Here is a 21,591-nt window from a genome sequence, read left to right as displayed (position 1 = left end):
CCACGGATCCAAATATGCACAGTTTAACTACTATCACTAGTTTAGCACAAATCCTAACATTGCAGCTAAACACTGTTTCCTTCTTACGGTGAGGCTCTAAGTAAAGACATCTAAAACATTTTTAAAATCACACCTTTAAAAGGGGATCCAAAAGAGAGATAAAGGCTTTTTTTTTCTTTTATAAGACATTAGATTTTTTAAGACATTACATTTCCAATAAGGAAGCATCATAGGAAAAAAAAAAAAAAAACCACAAGGAGCTCCTAAGTACTATATACTGTACTACCATCAGAATATTAATAAATACCCAATGAAAAGGTTCATATCTTACATACTATGTGCATAATAACAAGACAAAAGGAGCGTGCAAACCTACCTGTGCACATGATTCTTCAGGTGTTTTGGCACTGACTGAGTAAAGCGCTGGGAGATCAAGCCTGTGCACAGAGAACCGTTCTAGTGTATGCAAAAGTGCTGGAGCAAGGTGTGAAGTTTGTCCTGAACCTCGTTCTCCAGATAGCAACAATCGAGGCCTGTAAGAGGTTGGCTGATGATATGGTGACCTGTAAGACATAATAGTAATTTTAAAGTTACATATTCTGAACATAATATGCATGAAATTGCAGGGAAAATATTCCTATTACAAGAATAAAACTTAAGGGCTGGAGAAATGGTTTGGTGGTTCGCTGCTCTTCCAGAAGACCTGAGTTCAATTCCCAGCAACCGCATGGTGGCTCACAACCATCTGTAATGAGATCTGACGCCCTCTTCTGGTATGTCTGAAGACAGCTACAGTGTGCTTATATAAAGAAATCTTTTAAAAAAACAAAACTTCAAATTCATAAAATCGTTCTTTCAGTATAGTCTTTTTCATTAATCATGATTCTAAAACATTGACTATCTGTGACTATAATAACCATATAAAAATCCATTCTAAAAGAGAAAAATTAGGCAGTATTTCATCCTATCATATTATGTATATTAGCTTAGTGCAAGACTGTATCAAGAGGCAGAAGTCTTTATTTAGCCAGGGTGTCTAAATAATGAGTAGGGCTAAATAATGTAGCTGGCTGCCTACGCTACAACCCCACAACACAGCAAATCACAATATGGCCAAAATGCTAATTTTGTGTTAAGTGTATTTTTTCACTGCTATATTCTATGCCTCCCCACAAAATCATTTTGAAACTTAATTACTGTGATAGTAACAAAAGATAGGATAATTAACAGGTGATTATATCATAAAGATAAAGAGTTTTAAAGCTAGACAAGGTAGCCCATAGCTTTAGTACCAGCATTGTGAAGGCAAGGACAGGAGAATCTCTGTGAGTTTTGAAGACAGCCTGGTCTACACAGCAAGTTCCTGGCTTGTCAGGAATACATAGTGAGAGCTTTATCAAGGGTTCTGAAGAATGAGCTAGCCTTGTTAGTGTATTCTGCCATGTATGGGGACAGAGCCTTCAAGGTATCATCTTGAAAGAGCAATCAGGCCCTTATCAGAAATCAGTGTCTTGGCATATCCAGCCTCTCTACCTATGAAAGTTGTACTGTTTATAAATTATCCAGTTGACTGGAAAAAGTAGGCTGAAATGTCACGATTTTTCAATAGAAAAAATTTTAGGGATGGCAATTTTTGTTTTCGTTACAATAAATACTAACCGCTCTTATCCTAATGTGACATGTTATGCCACACACTAGAAAATAAAAATATATTAAAGCAAATCTAACTTTCTTTTCAACATTCTCTATTACAACTACAATAAATAAATAAATAAATTAGAAGGCTAAAAAGACAGCTCAGAGGTTAAGAGTGCACATCATTCTTCCAAAAATACCTGAGTTCAATTCCCAGCAATCACAACCACCTCAAACTCCAGCCCCAGGGCAAATGCTGACTTTTCTGGGCTCCTTGGGAACCTACACACACTTGTGGACAGATGTACAAACACACACACACACAAACATAAATAAAATAAAGAATAAAACAGATCTACTCACTGCAATGCTGCAAACTCTAAGGCAATGTACAAAACATAAATAAAACGAATGGGAAAAAATGAGGAAAAACCTGTTACCACTAAAGGAAATGATAAATTACTAAGTGCAAGAGAACCACTAGTGCTATTAGACCTACCCTACCAGCAGAGAAACAAGACAAAAGCAGAAAAAGAAAAACCATATTTACTAACTATGGTCCATGACCAGTGTAAAAAAGTAAACAATAAAAAGAGATCCTACTCACAACTGCAAAAGCAATATAAAAGCTAACACAGACAACAGCAAATAATCTTAGCAAGAAGCATGAAATTCAGCCAATATAAAAACCAATACAATACATGAAAATGCCAATTTTTATAAAACATTTATGCTTTACTTTATATATCTGATAGGTCCTAATAAAAATCCTACAGAATTTGGAAGGAGAAAAATTAACTTAGTCTCAACATTATTTAAAGTTATGAGAACAAGAGGGCTGGAGAGATGGCTCAGCTGTTAGGAACACTGATAATCCACATGATGGCTCACAACCATCTATAATGGAGTCTGAAGACAACTACAGTATATTCACATACATAAAATAAATAAACCATTTTTTAAATAAAAAAAAAGAGCATCAAGAAGTTTGGGGAAAATATGCTAATTTCCCAATACCAGATCCTGCTTCATTCAGCTTTCAAGTCCTGAGATTACATATGTGAGGTATCACCTATGACCTCACTGTTCCTAAAAATTCTAGAAAATATACAATTTCATTTAATTAAGCAAATGGGAAAACCACAGCTCAGAGCAGTTAGGTATGGGATGGTACAAAAAGGAGGCAGAGTTCAAACTCCCATTCAGGAAGTCAAGATGCAGCTCAATACAAAGCTTGACTGACATTGAATGGCCAAGGATTTGAACACTAGAAACATAAATCAAACAAAAACAAGGCATTTCACTCAGGTCTGTGTGATTGCAAAACCCAAGTTCAAATTGCATTAAGATGTGACACTGTATTATGATGTGGCTTGCAAATATGAAAGCATGCAAGGATTCATCTTGTTTTATGAGTCTCTTGCTTAGCTAAATAGCTAGAGAGCCCCCAAGGAATTGTCAAGCTCTACCTGCCCAGAGCTGAGACACAGTGCATGCTGCCGTGCCCAGCATTTACACAGGTGCTAGAGAGCAGACCTTAGGGCCTCATGCTTACATTGTAAGCACTTTACCAACTAAGCTACTCCCTAGCCCTGTATGTAGAAATATTAGAAGAATGTTAAACACATCCTAACATGAAATTACATTCCTAGAATAATGGATAAAAACAATAAGTCACAGTCCTGGTGATCAGCAGTTAGGTGCACTTGCTACTTTTCCAGAGGAACTAAGTTCAGCTCCCAGCACTCAGCTTCAGGAGATCTGACACTCTTCTGGCCTCTGCAGGCCTTTACACACACGTAGTGTACACACACACACACACACAGACACACACACACACCACACATAAATAATATTTTAAAAGCAGTTACACTAACTCGTGGATAGAAATAATGCATAGGTCTTATCAGAACATGAAAGGGTGATCACAAAACTTAAAAAAAAAAATCACCTTTGGCTGCTAAGGATGTAATTCATACTTCTGTCTTTAAATTCTTTATTACTTGAATTCTTAACTTTCTAATTAGAAAAAAAAAAAGCTATTTTCATTTGTAAACCAGAAAGCTCTGTTTCTAATCCCAATGGCAATATAAAAAGGAAGAAAAAAAGCCTATTTTCATCCATATGTCTTTCTCTTCATGGTGCTAAACTACTGACATGCATTTTTTCTTAGCTCTAAAAAATAGACTTTGGCCCTGTTTTGTGAAACAATCCCAGAAACCTGACAATAAGGCATAGGCTGTCTTCTTACCAACTGCCTTGTCTGAATTGACCTTGCTACTAACACATGCTACTCAAACAGAAAGCAAACGCAAAATCTATGTCTATTCCTTGCAAAGACCATTATCTTCATCTGCATGCTTCTTGAAAAATATCAGATAGTCAAGTCCCCCAAAGAAAATATAATTATCAATCATGCCAAAAACTCAACTTTAAGCTGGTTCTTGAGAGGCTGAGACACAAGAGGGCTGCTTCAAGTTTATGGTCAATCTGGGGGTACATGGTGAATTTAAACTAGACAGGGCTACAAAACAAAATCTGATCTCAAAAGAAACAAAATAACAAATAAGGAATAAGATCAATTTGGGGGATGGTGGGAAATCCCAGGAAACAAAGAGCATAGAGCTCAGGCCTAAAACCCACTAGAGAAAAACAAACAAAACTTCTAGACGTCTAGGTTTACATGTGCTTCAGTTTCTTCATTTATAAAGTGACACCACATATGTATGGCCTGTGCATATAGCACACATCTAGTTTGCTGCAAGTTTCAGATGCTTCTGCATCCCTGCTTTCTCACAGGAACAGCAATTGTGACTGAACATCCTATAAAGCGTTTCTGCACTTCTCAGCAGAAACTTCACTCACATGAGACACATAACCTTTACCAATGCCAATAATAAAAATTTCTTCAGACTAAAGTAAGTTGTATCTAGCTCCTTCTTGTAATTTTAACAGCAAAAAATAAATCCAGACATAGCAGAAACAAACAGAAAATGTTTTGAATGAGTAAATAAAGAGATAAACTCCTGAAGTATCTAAAACAAAAAGCACATGCCGGACATGGTAGCAGGTACCCATTACTCCAGCACATGGATGGTGGAGGCAGGAAGAGAAGAACTTCCAGGCCAGCTTTAACATCATAGTGAGTTTAAGGCCTCCTGCCTCAATGAGAGCTTGCTCTAGAAAAGAACTCAATTGGTAAAATAAAATAGCTGTGTAAAGGAAGTTAAAATTAAACAAATCAGCTAGACCAGTGACACATATAAACCAGTAGCAGAATAATCCTAAACAAAACAAGCAACAAATGCAGCAGCAGAAACAAATCACTTCTGTGTTCCTTTGCTAGCAAGATCTATCATCTTACAATACTGAAATAAAAGACTGATATTTTTTTTTTATTCCTCCTAATGTATAATTCAAATTTAAACTAAAACAAAAAATTAGCAGCACTCTTACACACAGACAAGCTAGTTGGGTAAAAGAGCAGAAAAAAAATATTTAGTTTGCCTATAACTATCAACAAAACAGACTAACAAAAAGCTAGTGAAGTCTAAATAAGCTTCCCTACAAGCAGAAAGGGAGAATGTGGAACTTCCTGATGGAAAGTTTGCCATGAAGAAATACAGCAAGGAAAAAGAAAGCAGATGTAAGACATTTCAGCTCACTTTTAAAACATGATGAACTATAAAGAGTTAACAATGCATATAGTCAAACCAACATTTCATCATCACAATCTACAAGAAAGAAACTTTAATTCAGGCTGAAGACTTAAACTTGTTCAAAATACTTTCTAAAAATTACTTGAAAGAACACTAATCCAACCAAACATGATAACTCACATCAGTGATCCCAGCACTTGAAGGTTGAGACAGGAAGATTACCACAAGTTTGGGCAAGCCTGGACTAACTACACAGTGAGTTACAGGCCAGACTAAGGTACAAAGTAGACCATGTCTTTAAAATAAAAAAACTAAAACAAAAAGAGAAAGAAGAAACCCAAAGAGAACACATACTGCAGTCTCCTTAATGCAAGGACTATTAAATCTACCTGAATGAAACTTAGTCCTTTAACTATGGTACTAATTATGTAAATGGAAGTAGTGATACTTTAGTATTTGAAAATTACTTGGTCACTTAATTTAAACTTACATTTCCACACTATGCCACAGACAGTAAAAAGATAAAGGTAAGTAGAAAACCAGTAAAACTCAAATTACAAAAGTGTAAACTAATGCTCTGTTAAGAATCAAAATGTTATTTAATTACTGAACAATTTTTAATTCAAAATCTCTTTAGTAGTTTTAGAGTTTCTAAACCTTCATCTAAAACTTATCACAAGTTAATGTACAATGGGAGGTGGTAAATATTTCTTAACTATCCATTTTAGTTCAAATAAAAAGCAATAAAACCAGAAGCAATGAGTTGATTTCCAAAGGTAATAATCCTTCCTCATCCCCCAACAAACAGCACTACACTTTTTCCTATAGACAAATTAGCATATGACATCTCTTTCTTGAGAAAAAGGTATTAGGTGACCAACAACATAATTATTTCCACACACCAAAAAAAAAAAAAAAAAAAAAAAAAAAAAAAAAACCCACAGTAAATGCTTTTCTGAACTGTGTGCAATCAAAGAAAAATGCCTTAAGAATATAATCACCAGCAAAGTACACTGTGTTCTCAAAACAAGGCAGAAATCCCATTCTAACTTACTCACATTGTAAAGTGGAGATAAGGTTTAGTGACAGCAGCAGCTGGCGATGACTTCTTTGGTGATCCCGAGTGACAGCTCATCTCAAAAATTGATAAAGCATTCTCATCTTCACTATCATCTAAAATCAAACTTTCTATATCTGCCAGAAGTAAAGCACAAGAATTATAAGTCTTATAAGCTCATAATAACAATGCTAAAAGCCAAAGACAATGGGTTAAAATCAAGAAACCTCAGCTAACACACTATTCTAGCAAAAATACACATTAATCAGGCAAAATGATGACATTGTAGTATTTTTCTAATTTATAAACATAAGTAGCATGTTTTGGAAATTATCTGTAAATTATTCACACTTACTATAAACTATAATTTGGGAGACTGATGACTAGCAGTCTGGGAAAGAAATGGTGCTCTCATAAACACAACTTGAGTTTCAATTGGAACCAAACCAGCCCACTTCATATCCCATTCAGGTACTAAGGCAACTGAGCAAAAGTCAGTTCTTACAAGAGCAGCAATAAGCAAACTGGGAAAAAAGAAAACACAACTGACCTGTTCTTTTTAGTTAACCTCATGTTTCAGTGAAATGTTGCCTAGTTAACATAATATTAGGGTAAGAGGGAGTACTTTTATCCCAGCACTTGGTAAACAGAAACAGGAATATCTCTGTCAGTTCAAGGCCAGATTAAACTACATAACAAGTTCCAGGTCACCCAAGGCTACCTAGTAAAATTCCTTCTTGAAAAGTAATGAATTAATTAATTTTAAAGGGAAAAAGAAAGAGAAAACTTGGGGGAGCTGGAGAGATGGCTCAACAGTTATGAGTACTTGCTGCTCTTCTGGAGGACCAGAGTTGCTGGCATCCATTTGTCAAATAGCTAATAACTACCTGTATTCCAGCACCAGAGGATCCAATGTACAGCACATACTAACATAAGCACATACAAAAACAAGCCTTAGGAAAAACGCACACTGCTCTTGCAGAGGACCCAGGCTCATTTCCTAGCACCCACATCAAGCAGCTCACAACTGCATGTAACTGGACCTCCATCATAATCCAACACCTTTGGTCTCTGCAGGCACCTTCCTTCAAGTACACATACCCACATATAAATATATATTTAAAAATAAAGTAAGTCATAAACAAACAAACAAAAAAACAGAGTTAGATAGTATCAACTCAGAGGCACACATTCAAGTAGCATTGGTTCTTCCAGGGGCCTGAAGACTATTAGTGAATTAACTATAACTAAAATTTCCGCTGAGAACACAATACTTTTCCAGAACTTAATTATTAACACATATATTTCACATACATGTCTATTAAAAGTGCCAGCTCAGTAGATAAATGCAGTGCTCTTATGTGTAGCCAATAAAGAACTGATATTGGCAGAAATCAACTCTGGTCACACACAGTACAACATTCCTGTGGTATCAGCTACTCGGAGACTGGAACATAGTAAGACCCTAAGTCAAAGTTCCAAGGAAACAGAGAGGAGGGGAGGGAAGGAAAAAGGGAGGGAGGGGAGGGAAGGAAAGAAGAAAAAAGAGGGAAGGAGAAAGAAAGGAAGAAATAAATCATATGCCTCTAAAACAGAATAGAATGCTGTACAAAAATAAGATAGAGGCTGGGAGAAGGCTCGGTGGTTGAAGTGCTCACCATGAGTTCAGATCTTCAAAACCCACAGAAATACCACGTGAGTGAGTACAGCAGCTCTCCTATAATCTCAGTCTTGCAAAACAGAAACAAATTCACAGAGCAAGCTGGCTAGCCAGACTAGACAGCAGGCTCTGGTTTGACTGGGACTCTGCATCAGTGAATTAAGTGTAGTGCAAGTAAGGATTCCTGAGGAATCCAACTGCTAACTGTACACACACCAATGCATGTTCATTCACACACAGAACACACGTGGCTAACAAACAGAAAAAAATGAGGAGAGACAGAATTATTCAGGAAGAGCTAACAGTGACTTTTTAAAGCTAAACATTTAGTAAAACTAATAGCTTTAAATTTATTGGGGAAATAACAAAATCTTTTAGGGGATAATGTCACAAACAAGGAAAGAATACAGGTCTAAGGAAAAATATTAAAGAATAAAATAAACTAGAAAATATATGTAAAGTAATGAAAGACAGTATTTATAACTTGAATAAAATGTAGTTGTTATCCCACTAATACATGCAACTTAGTTTTGTTGGCTATAAGTAAAGCATTTACAAAAATAAAAGAATATGAAAAAAAGAACAATGCCATAAAATGGAAATTCTCAAATGGAGAAAGTACCAAAAATCTCTCACAATAGGTAACTTTTTTTCCATTTTACATTCTGATTGCAACCCCCCTCACACAGCCCCTCCCCCACCATGCCCTCTTTATATCTGAAAAGGAGGACCCCACCACCAAATCAACCACTCTAGCACATCAAATCACTGCAGAACTAGGCATATCCTCTCCCACTGAGACCAACCAAGACAGGCCAGTTAGGGGAACAGGATCCACAGGCAGGCAACAGAGTCAGGGTAAGCCCCTGCTTCAGCTGCTGGACGACCCACATGAATAGCAAGCTGTGTGTCTGCAGCACATGTCTGGGGAGCCTAGGTCCAGCCCTTGCAATGCTCTTTGGTTGGCGGTTCAGTCTCTGGACCCCAAGGGTCCAGGTTAGCTGACTCCGTTGGTCTTCTTGAGGAGTCCCTGTATTTTCTAAAGGAACAAATGTTTTGTTTTAAGTTTTAGGTAGGATATCTATATGTGCGGTCCCAGTTATAAAAATCATAGATTAACTAGGGTGATGAGCCCCTATCTGTAACATCTGCACTCAGGAGAGTCGGACTGGAGGGTTGTTATAAGTTTAAATAGCAGCAGGTGCTACACATGCCTATCACAGCACAGAGCCTGACTGATATGCTCAGGAACAGTTGGCCACACACTGCCTGTCAAAAACTTTAAGGAACAAAAAGTTCCATGTAAAGTTTTCCTTTAAAGAAAATTATATTTATAATGACAGTCAAATTGAATAATATTCACGATTCAGTGAATACACTCATTTGATATTCATTAAATAATGTCAGTGAATTTTAATGTTACTATAATTCTCTGAACACTTTTCTATTTAGTATAAGCTACACACTAAGTAAAGAGGGAATTAAAATAAAATTAAAATAATCAAAACACACTATCTCATGCGAGGTGCAAGACTTTAGTCCCAGCTAGAGACAGAAGCAGGCAGATCACCCAGGCCAGCCAGGAATACCCAGTGGCACCTGTATTCAACGAAAAAAAAAAGTAAAGCCCTCACTATTTCACCTTCAAACACAATGGCTCTTACTTGATTTCAACATAAACCTAAACTTCTTTTGGGAGGACTAACTAGGAGATGAGACAAGGTTTCATGTAGTCCTGCTGACCTGGCCCTCAAAAAATAACCTGAAACCTCTTCTGATCTTGCTCCTTCTCCGCTTCAGTGGTACAGGTATACACCATTATGTTCAGCTGGCACAGAACTAAGAGCTCAGAACCTCAGGTGTCTCAGTCAGGGCTTCTATTCCTGCACAAAACATCATGACCAAGAAGCAAGTTGGGGAGGAAAGGGTTTATTCAGCTTCCACTTCCATATCGCTGTTCATCACCAGAGGAAGTCAGGACTGGAACTCAAGCAGGTCAGGAAGCAGGAGCTGATACAGAGGCCATGGGAGAGATATCACTTACTGGCTTGCTCAGCCTGCTTTCTTATAGAACCCAGGTCTACCAGCCCAGGGATGGCACCACCCACAGTGGGCTGGACCCTGCCCCTTTATCAGTAGTTGAGAAAATGCCTTACAGCTGGATCTCATAGAGGCATTTCCTCAACTGAGGCTCCTTTCTCTGTGATAACTCCAACTTGTGTCAAGTTGACACAAAATCAGGCAAGGTAGATAAGCTTGCTTCTCACTGACTTATATCTCCAGCAGAAATTTCTTTTTTTTTCCCTCATGAGAATGTGTGATTTTTAGGATGATATTCTGATTTCATCTCAGGTCCAAAGTACAGTCTTGAGACTTAATTAAACTTAAAATTATGAACAATTAGGTTGAAATTTACTCCCTTACCAAGGGCTCACATTTTAATCAGCACAAATGAAAAGTGCTCTGTCAATATCATCAAAATGAACTGAATCTACAGAAGCATTGTAACAAAGCACAGGTCATGCAGGCAGGCTCCCGAGTTGAGTCTGCCTCACATCTTACTGAGTGACCTTACATAATCCAAATTACTTATAACCCATTGTGCTCAATCTCCTCCTAACTCATAGAACTTTGATATGGATTAATGAATAATTTATGCAAGTACTTTAAGATAAATATAAGCTATTATTAACTTTACAAGTACAATAACACCCCTATATTAAGAGTGAATAAACATTCACCAGGCAACCCCCATTTATGGACAACATGTGAGTTCAGAAATACTCAGTGATGAGTGAAATAAAGTTCTAACTAATCTTATGAATAAATTTTTTTTCTTATTTTCACAATACAGAAAAGTAGTTTACAGTACCTTCTTTCTTGTCACTCTGGCTAATTTCTGCATGAGGAAATATTTTTTGCAGGACTGCTAAAATGTTGTTGAAACTTCTTTCTAGCAGTGGCCTTATAATGGGGGACAGCGCCTGTCCTGAAGCCATCACAGCACGCTGGGAAGCAGGCACGATGTTGTGCATGGCATGGTAGAAGTCTTGGGCACTGAGCACTATGGAGGACACGTCCAGCTGCAACTTGTGACTGCTGGCGTAGATCTGAGGGTAGCGCCTGCGAAGGGCCGTCAGGGCAGCTTCAGTGCACAGGGCCTTGATGTCAGCTCCACAGTAGCCTAATGCACAAAATGAGAAAAGTAACAAAACTAAGTTAATTCTTCCAAAAACCAGTATGGCTTGAAAATATATACATTTCTATCTAAAATAATCAGTAATTACTATTTTATTGGCAACATTGAAATGAATCCTTTAAAATTACCTAACAAAACTGTTCAATGATGACTAAAAATGTTCTAAGTATTTTAAAGTAACAAAAACATAAGCTAATAACATTAATACAAAAAGTCCTGTATTATGTGTCAGAAACCACTGACTACAATGTATAGCTTTCTACATTTCAGACTCTCATAACTAATCTCAATCAATACTTTATCCTCACGCTATACCACTGTGCAACATTCTTCATCTTTCTTTGATTTTGAGAGCAAATCTCACTAAGTTGCCTAGGCCTTCTGCCCTGGCCTGCCAGGACCTATGATTATAGGTGTGTGTCACCACTCCTGGCCTATTTTTTCTGATATTACTAATGTCCTAAACACATATGAAAAGGTTATACAAAGGCATATATAAGGAGAATCTTCAAAGGTTGTAATTTACCATCAGACCTGAGCATACTGCAATAGTTGTTAACAAGCAACTATCCAAAACACTGTAACTTAGCAGTGTAATTCACCCAACAGCTTCAAAGCCATTAGAGAAATTAAGACAAAAAAAAGTTTTCCGTTGTTTTCCACATTGACTTTCATTCTATACATATTTACTTCTATAAAGCATACATTAAAAAAAAAAAACATGATCTGCTAAAGACACATGTCACAAAAGGGAAAACAAACAAAAAAACTTCAGATTAGCCAAAGACTGTCTTTTCCTACAAGCAACTAAATTAAACTTAACTTGGTCATCCCTATCAGTTACACCAGCAGGGGGAGCCATTTGAACAAGTTGTGCCCTAAACTCAGGGAACACTATTTAGTTTCTCTTTATACTTCACATTGACCTTATGAAACTTATAAAAACCAAAATGAAAACAGCTACAAAAGAAAAAAATTACTCATGAATTTATAATCTGTGAGAATTTGCCTCAAAAACTATAAACAGATTAAGCATAAATATTATAACAACAATCTACCTCCCAAATAGTATTCAGAATAATTGTTTATTAGTCTTCTGTTTTATACTTCTCCATTAATAAAATTTCAGTACATTCTTCTTTGACATACAGTTGTTATACTATTTCAACAAAATGAGTACAGAACACTTGTGTAACATTATAAAGAGGAAAATAATCACAAGTTCATGAATTTTGTAAAAATAAAAACAGTGCCATCACCAAATAAGAACCATAATCATATTTCTGACAAATATCTGCACAGTTAATGAACATGCAGTGGTCCTCTTTACAACCGCAGCTCAAGTCAACAGGAAAAGCTCTGAGGCTGGTGAGATGCAATAGTAACTACAGGATCACTCATAAATTCTCTGAGGACATAAAGCACTATATTTGCGAAATGAACATGTTAATTATATACAGTGGCAATATACTATTTATTCTTTCCTAATTGAGTCCACAAAACTGAATTTATTAACAATAATAGACTCCATTTTCGGTGGATAATCACAATCAATAGACAAAAAAAAAGGCAGAAAATATTTTATCTGCTTGTGAGAAAGTAACTGGCCTGTGTCTGTGGTTCTCAATTTTAAAAAATCATCAGAATAAATACAAACTCCCAGATCCCACAACAGTGACTCATTCTCTGAGAGTTTAAATTTTTAAGTATGTATTTTGGAAAAAATATAGAAATCATTTTGGTGCACAAAAATGTTGAGAACCATTTACTTAATATATGCTTCACTAGATTTAAATACTGAATTAAGGTTCATCCAAATTATGTCCAAAATGGCTATGCTTTGGATAAACACTGGCCTCCAAAACAGGCCTCTTGTCCTGCTGTAACTGATATCACAACTTACATTCTCATGAGTGTTCTGGTTTAGGAAACAGATGACAATGAAAGACTAATATGACCTTAAAAGTTAAAAGTTGGTACTTTTTTTTTAAAGCATCCCTTTTCCAAACTCAGATTTCACCACTCCTAAGCAATGCTCTATTGAACTGAAGCAAAGAAAAATGGTTCTTTCATGTTACTATTAAGTTACAATTTTTGTGAAGATTAAAAATATAACTATAAAAGTCAAAAGTTTTATGAGGCTTTTTTATAAAACAATTTCAAACAAAATGAAGACCCCAAATACAAATATTTTATAGACATGTTTTTATTGTTTTAAGCCTCTCACTCAAAATAAACAAAAAACATTAGATAACCCATTTTATTAAATTTAAGCTATTATTTGTATAAATGTTCTTGATACAAGCTTTTTAATGAAATTTATTTATTACTTAAAAAGAATGCCTGATAGGCATGCAAAAACCTCCAAGTTATTTCAAGGTAAAAGTTACAAGTCCATAGCCTATAAAAGGCCAACTATCCTTACAGATATTCATCAAAACTGCATAATCTTTTGTTAGGCATAAATCTCACTGAACTGAAACCATACATGTTAAAACATATTTGGAGTATATAGTAATATTCAAAACACATTTAAAATGTATTACTGTTCTATCCTCACTTGAAGACCTGCATTTGACTACTCTTAACATGGACTGCCTTCTTAAATGAAATGAATGCCATAACTGAACACACAATCATTTAATCTCAGTGGGATTTATTTACCTCTCCAAGAAGCCAATGGTACATAAACATATTTCATACATACTGCCACCCCATGAAAAGAGGGAAGGCAAGAGAAGTTTCAGTCCAGTAAGATATCACATGGTAAATATGTTTTAAAGACCAACTACAAGCTAAAATAAATCACTTGGGAAAGTGCAGAGTGCTGACTGACCTTTGGAAACACATATGAAAACTGAGATAAAGAACTAAACTAGAGTGTGTAAGATCTCAGGTGAAAGGAAGGGTAATAGAAAGTGATTTTAGAATAGCTACTTAAGGGATTTATCACTTCCTAAAGACGTCAGTAAATGTTAACTAAGGGTCATTCTGTGACAGATTCACAGAAAACTCTACAAAGGTTCCCAGTCTGATCTGAACTCTAATACCATAATGTGATGAATAAAGCAGGGGATCTAAAAAGGAAAGACTTGGGTTTGGTTTGGTTTGGTTTGGTTTTAACCAAGTACCACCCTTTCCCATAAAGCAGCACAAGGCTTTGCAAAGATCAAGCCAAATGTAAATGAAATGGGTCTGGCGCATGCTCTCTTATACCAGGCAAAGCTTAAATTGGTGCCGTGCTGGAGAGATTTACGTTTTCTCCTCACCAGAAGATGTTCGAGGTCTTTGTGGTTCAAAAGCTGAGGGATGCTGCTTCGGAGATGGAAGTCCCTGTGGATGAAGAGGATAATTCGGATGTAGCTAACTGAATGGACTAATGTTCTATTTAAGTTTTAATTATTTGATAGTGGATCACAATGAATTTTTTTATCTAAGTTGTTCTTTTTAAGGTTTTGGTAACTTTAAAGTTTTCCCAAGTAGATATTATTGATGAATTTATTTGAGAGGGATTTCTTCATAATGCTTAAAATATTCATGGAAACAGGTATTTTTTATTGTTTTTTATATTTTGCAGAGTATGAAAGAGATCCATGAACTAGGTTAAGTGCATGCTCTCCTGCCGGAAGGAAAGAAGAATGAGGGGACGTTCCTTGTGTACATTCAGTTACTACTGCTCTGATTTCAGACCTAATTAGAAGAGAGGAGGCCTGGAGTCCACATCCTGTGCTTATCAGTGCTCTCATCCTTTTAGGACAACAATGCTTACTTTACTCTGGGGTGCGGCTTTCCACTGTAATGTATTTAAATTTATAAATAAGTTTTATATTGGAGGCAATACTGGCAAATACCAGGAAGTATTTTTGTTAATGATTCCTCCCACCCAACTGCTTTCTAGACTACAGAAATAAATCTGAGCCCATTAGTCCTGTTCATAAAGCATATTAAGACTGCAGTCTTGTCATCTACATGTACCTTTTTCTCTATGTCTATTTTTCTTAGATAAATTTCTGAGACGGGATAAGTCCTAAAAGGAAACACTGTAGTAACATGAAGGATATTCAGCATTCAATGAAACTCATGTCGCTTCTAAGCTTTGTTCAAACACCTGACACAGTGAAAATTCAATTCAGTGAAACTTTAAGTAAAACATTTGTATAACTTCTGAATATGAATGCAGAGCCATCTTTCACACAGTTAAAGACATAAAACTGTACTCATTCACATTTCAACATAAAGGGAACAGGATGCTGAGTAGGACAAGCAGTGACAGTCAAGTTCAAATAGGAGCACTCACCAACACATTTTTCTGCCAATTCTCCTAAAAATGCATCAGACAGTTTTGGATTCCAATCCCTGGTATGGATCTGCAAGATGTGCTTTCTGGCCTACGAAGAAGAGCACAGTGGCATGAGAGAGCACCGACTTCTCTTGTGTTTGCTGTAACAAACTCCGCCTGGAACCCCACCTTGGCATTCACATTGACCTGTTAGTTATAAAACCTACAATTTTGAGGGGGCTGAAGAGATGGCTCAGAGGTTAAGAGCACCAGCTCCTCTTCCAGAGGTCAATTCCCAGCAAGCATATGGTGGCTCATAATCATCTGTAATGAAATCTAATGCCTTTTTTCTAGTGTGTCTGAAGACAGTGTACTCATACACATAAAAATGTTCTTAACCCTGAGATTTTTACCTCTGTTCTAGGAGGTAAAGAAACTTCACTGGTGGCATTGAATAGTGAATAGAAGTTAAATTTTACTGTCCTACATACCACTTTCATATCTTATTTACCATCATCTGTGGTAGGGAGGTAGGCAGGGGTGTGCATACACATCACGTCACAGAAAAACTGTTGAGATCCTCTCTCTGCTCCCACTATGGAATCTGGGGATCAGAGGCCCACAAAAAGCCATCAGCAGCCTGAGACTGTTTTTCACAGCAAGACTTTGAAACATTGCCTCCAATCTCTTCTGATTGTCTCCTGAACAAACTTTACTCAGATCAAAAGTACTGCAACCCTGCTGAGAGCCACTGGTAACTTAAACCTGCTGCTAAATACAAAAGCAACAAGTAACAAGTTGGTCACACCCATGCTTTCCCGACAGTCTATTTATTTGTTTGGCTTCAAGAACATCTAACTATCCCTGTAGTCCTCACTCTCTGCCTATCCTGTAGGACAGAAGATAATAAGGCACCTCATCTAGTCTCATGGACTTAAATACTACATAAGAGCAGAAGTCAGCATAGATCTCTTCCAGAAGCCAGACCCAAGAACACTGACAATGTCTCTATGAACAAAACATATCTCCTATGAACTGGTAGAACCACATCCTAGATGTAGCCTGTTGTTAGCTATCACAAACTGGTAATTCTCTATATCAAAACACAAAGTACCCACTTTGGTATATCTTCTACAACTAAGTCCACCTCTAGCCCCTGAACTGTTCTGATGGCTGCACCTGAGCAATCAAAATGAGACTAAATCCACCCACCCCACCCCATGGCTGGGAGCATCAGAGAAGGGGCAGAAAGGATATAAGAGTGAGAAGGGTGAATGTTGTGGAATGCTGCTTTCTGACACAATGAGGCTACTTAATTCATGAATTCACACCAGCTGTCATTACGGCACAAGATAGACAACGAATGAAAAGAGGGCTGCAGAAAGCCCCAGCCCTGACTGAGGAGCAACTGGGGGTGTGGGCACTGGTAGGTTGCCCGTGCTCCAGTGAATGACCATTTACTCCGTGTGTACGGGCAGCATGAAGTAGACCCACAGAGACAGATTTTTAAAGGGGTGGGGACCAAGGAGAACACAAAGTAGAGAGAATGGGTTGCTATTGAGGGAGGATACAGGTCAATCTGGAGGGAGAAAACTGTGGGTGAATATAAGCAAAACATATTATATACAATTATGAAATAATTAAAGAATAAATTTAAAATATTTTTAAAAGAGCAAGAAAGGCTATATATGCTGTCCTAACAAAGGTAAATTTGGTAGCATTTTGAAGCCTTTAAATTCATTTGTGGATCCAAATTTAAGTCTATGACAGGTAGTTGTACAGACAGATGTCAAACAAAGGGATCAGAATATCCTACAAAGGTTATAGTCTGCCTGCCAATCCTAACCACTAAGTCTTCTACATCTAAGTATGTAAATCAGGCATTTCACAGACAGCAGTATCTAATTCTAGTGTATCCTCTACAATATGAGTTCTCCATGGAAATTTAAGAAACAAACCATTTCCATGGAAATTTAAGAAACAAACCAACACAAACAAAATTTCAATTACTATTAGAAAGGAAAGAACTTATTATAACTTACTAAAAACCATTTTGTATAATAAATGACTATATATTATTCTGTCTTTAGGGAACATTTTTTAAACACCTCAGCATAATAAATAATATTTACTGCTTTAAACTAACAAGACTTTACATGTAAACTATAAAATTTTGAGTACAGGATATTTAAGGACATATTTTTAGGGAGGGTGGCTGGGGAGCTAGCTCAGCCCCAGATGCTCCAACTTCAATTCCAGGGGATCCGGTGCCCTCTTCTGGGCCCCCACAAGAATCAGGCATGCACTTAGTATATTTACATACATGCAGGAAAAATACTCATACTAATAAAATAAAAATAAACGTTTAAAAAAGTTTATAGGGGGGCTAGAAAGATGGCATTGTCTGTCTGCTCTTCCAGAGATCCTGAATTTAATTCCCAGCAACCACGTGGTGGCTCACAACCATCTGGAGTCCTATTTCCTCTTCTAGTGTGTCTAACAGCTACAGTGTACTCATATAAATAATAATCATACATTTTTTTTAAAGTTTATAGGGGAAAATACCTAGTTTGGTCAACTAGAGACACATAACAAGTAAACGTAATAATTGCTTCAGTGAGGGTATAGGTGTCAAATAAGCATTGGCAGAAATCCAACCAGGCAGTTTCCTTTACCTGAGATTCTTGAGCACACTGATAACTGCTAGTAGAACAAGAATGAATTGTTCAATAATTATACAGAGATAGTTGGCTGCTATTGTTTTAGTTGTTCTAAGATACCATGTAACCCGAGCTGGCCAAAAGTAGAATTCTCATGCTTCAGTCAGAAAGTGCTAGGGTTATAGGCAAGCATTAACAAGGAGCGCTACACAAGGTTTTTTGTTTTTAAGTATTAACTAAGATATCCCATAAGCAAAAATTAGTGAAAATACAACCTTCAAAGCTTCTGCTGCTGAACTTTGGGGGCAGGTTCTAAAAGGCAACTATGTCTGCAAGGCTGTGGTGCAAGGCCATTTTTGCTGGCTATAAGCGAGGTCTCTGGAACCAAAGAAAGCACACAGCTCTTCTTAAAATTGAAGGCGTTTATGGTCAAGATGAAACTGAATTCTACTTGGGCAAGAAATGTACTGATGTATATAGATAGAAAAAACAAAACAAAAAAAACCCCAACACAGTGACTTCCTGAAGGCAAACCAAACAAAACCAAAGTATTTTAGGGAAAAGAAACTCAGATCCATGAAAGCAGTCGCATGGCTAGTGCCAAGTCCCAATGCAACCTTCCTGCAAAGATCATTGGCACAGAACCATGTAATGCTGTGCCCTTCCCAGATTTAAACTAATGCAAAGTAAATAAAGCAAAGTGTGGCAAGGAGGTACCACCCTCAAAGTATAAGCTTTGTAAGTGAGTTACATACGCACATGTGTGTTTGTGTATACACATACATACGTATATATGTTCATGTGTATATACATGTATATATGGATATATATATACACATGCATACAGACATACAGCACACTTACACACACACACACACACACACACACACACACACACACACACACACCTGCAACAACAAAAACCCCTTACCCTTTGATCAGGCAGGTTGAAAAGAAATTCTCTGTCAAAACGACCAGGTCTCCTGAGTGCTGGATCAATAGAGTCAAGTCTGTTTGTAGCACCAATAACAACGATTTCACCTCTGTTATCTAATCCATCCATAAGAGCAAGGAGGGTTGACACTATAGAGCTGTTTAAAAATTAAAAAAGTCCATGCAAAACTTAGTGAAAGAAAAAATATAAACATTCACGTTAATAATAAAATCTTAAATACTAACACAATAACTGTACTCCAAATATATATTGAGGCAATACAGAGAAAACAATGCTGAGCGTGCACAGTGAGCTGGGGAGGGTACAGCACTCTATCTTTAGTAGAGAGCAACCCCGGCGTGGCCCACGTGTTTCCGTCTGGAGGTGTACAGTCTCTACAATCCCCACTTTCCCTACAATGGTGTCTGTCTTAGTTGCCAATGGGGCTTACTTCCGTTCTTAATTTCTACTGCTGGAAAACACAAACCAGGTCAAAATAATTTTCTGTCCCAAACACACTATTCTAGCTGTGTTTTAAAACTTACAAGTGAAACTAAAATGTGAGATACTATTTATATTTATAGGGAATATCTATGATTTATGTTTTCTAATCGGATGGCTGAAATTTTATGATATAGGCATCTTACCCAGAAATAAAGTGAGCTAGTATCTTTAATTATAAATTTATGTTTAACCACTGGTCTCATTTGAATCTGAAATGACCCACACAGGCTCCTGTTTTGGATATATGGTGCTCTACTGATGGTACTGTTGAGTTCTAATCTTAACTTTGGCTTTGTGAACCATTTAGAGTAGGTTTTGTATAGAATGGGAAGGGGAAGTCCAAGTAGTTTCAACTGAGGAAATATAAGTTCCATGTACCATTTATAGAAGAGTTGTCTTAAATATTTAACACTTCTCTTGGAAATCAGCTGACTATAATAGACACAATGGTTTATTCCTGGCATCTCATCTATTCAATTTGTCTCTGTGTCTGTCTGGGTTACAACACTTTAATAGTATGTCTTGAAATTAAGTGTTATAATGATCTAGTTTCCTTCCTAGTCCATAGGGTCCCTCTGATGAGTCAGGGTGTTTGTGCTTTCATATGAACTTTAAGGCTGTCTTCTAGTTTTCTGAAGAATGTCAATGGTATTTGGGGGAAATGCATTGATGTATGACAAATAAACATAACTTTCTTTTTTTTATTTCCATTTTGTCCTATTCAATCTCTTAATTTTTAAATTTTTATTTACATGTGTTTGTGCAAATGTGTGTATTAACATGTATGTGGGAGTCTGTATGGACCAGAAGAGGGTACCCAGGAGCTGGAGTTATAGACCATTATAAGCCACACATCATGGGTGTGGGAGTCAAACTCTGATTCTCTAAAGAACATCAACTGGTCTTAACCTCTGAGCCATCTCTTAAGCCCTGACCATATAGCTTCTTTTCATCTAGAAATCTCTTATTACCTAAGTTACACTAATGTGTAGGTATTTTGTTTGTATTGTGAAGTACTTGCTCTCTTGACTTTCTCAATAAGTTTAATATTAAGTAGAAGAGTGCTCCAAATGTTTGAACACTTCATTTATGGGAAGGGTGCATGAATATCATGGCAAGCATGCAGAGAAGAACAACTTAGGGAGCTGGGTGTCTTTCACGACAATAGTCCACAGGCTTCAAGACAGGCAACTGCTGCACCATCACAGAGTTTGCATGTCAGTTTTGTATCCTGCAACGTTACCCATTTTCCAAGTTTCTAAGTTCTAAAAATCCTTTCAGTAGAGTCCTCTCATTTTTTATATAATGAGTCATGTTATCCAACAATAATGCGCATCCTCTACTATCTTGTTTACACACTTTAATTTCCTTCTTCTGCCTGATTATTCTGGCTAAAATTTCAAGTACTAAAGTGAACAAGAGCTGTGAGGGTAGAAATGCTGAATGTTGTTACAGATGTTACATGTTACAGATGTAAACACGTACAGCTTCAGCCCATTCAGTATGCTGCCAGGGACGTGTCATACACAGCCAGCATTTTGTTGCAGGAGGATCCTTCTGTATCTAGTTTAAAAAATTGTTTATCAAATCATTCAGTTGAGGTGGTGGCTTGAATATAAATTGTCTCCCACAAGCCCACATATTTAAGAGCTGGGTTGCCAGCTGTTATTGGTTCTCAAGAAATGACCCCAGAAACTCTAAGCAACAGAAAAATTCCTTAACAGACTCCTAATATTCGAGTTAGGAGGCACTCAAAAGTATAATTTGGGAAGTAGGTCACTTCATTTTCCCCTGAAAAGTTTTGCTCTACTTTCTGGCGCACATGAGATGGGCAAATTCGCTCCTGCACTCTTACTCCTGGGCTGTCTTACCAAACACCCTAAACAAACAGCTGGCTCTGACAGACTGAGCATCTGACACCATGAGCCAAATCGATCTTCCCGCCTTGCTTAGGAGAGGTGTATTGACATGGAAAGGAGTACGTAACCAATGACGATATAATAA

The 21,591-nt window shown here is 37.0% G+C and overlaps 1 protein-coding gene across 1 annotated transcript in view; it reads right to left on the bottom strand.

Annotated features, from left to right (window-relative positions):
* The window catches only part of ATAD2B (ATPase family AAA domain containing 2B), a 115,859-nt gene that overhangs the window by 54,976 nt on the left and 39,292 nt on the right, over window positions 1-21,591 (bottom strand). Inside the window, exons 14-18 of the mRNA XM_080927180.1 lie at window positions 19,081-19,240; window positions 15,508-15,598; window positions 10,884-11,195; window positions 6,353-6,488; window positions 377-563 (exon numbers count right to left, since the gene is read on the bottom strand). Coding sequence (XP_080783306.1) covers window positions 377-563; window positions 6,353-6,488; window positions 10,884-11,195; window positions 15,508-15,598; window positions 19,081-19,240 — 886 coding nt within the window. The remainder of the gene's footprint in view (window positions 1-376; window positions 564-6,352; window positions 6,489-10,883; window positions 11,196-15,507; window positions 15,599-19,080; window positions 19,241-21,591) is intronic.

The sequence above is a fragment of the Micromys minutus genome (assembly GCF_963924665.1).
Source record: "Micromys minutus genome assembly, chromosome: 1".
NCBI classification, from domain to species: domain Eukaryota; kingdom Metazoa; phylum Chordata; class Mammalia; order Rodentia; family Muridae; genus Micromys; species Micromys minutus.
This window is presented reverse-complemented; position numbering and strand designations above follow the sequence as displayed.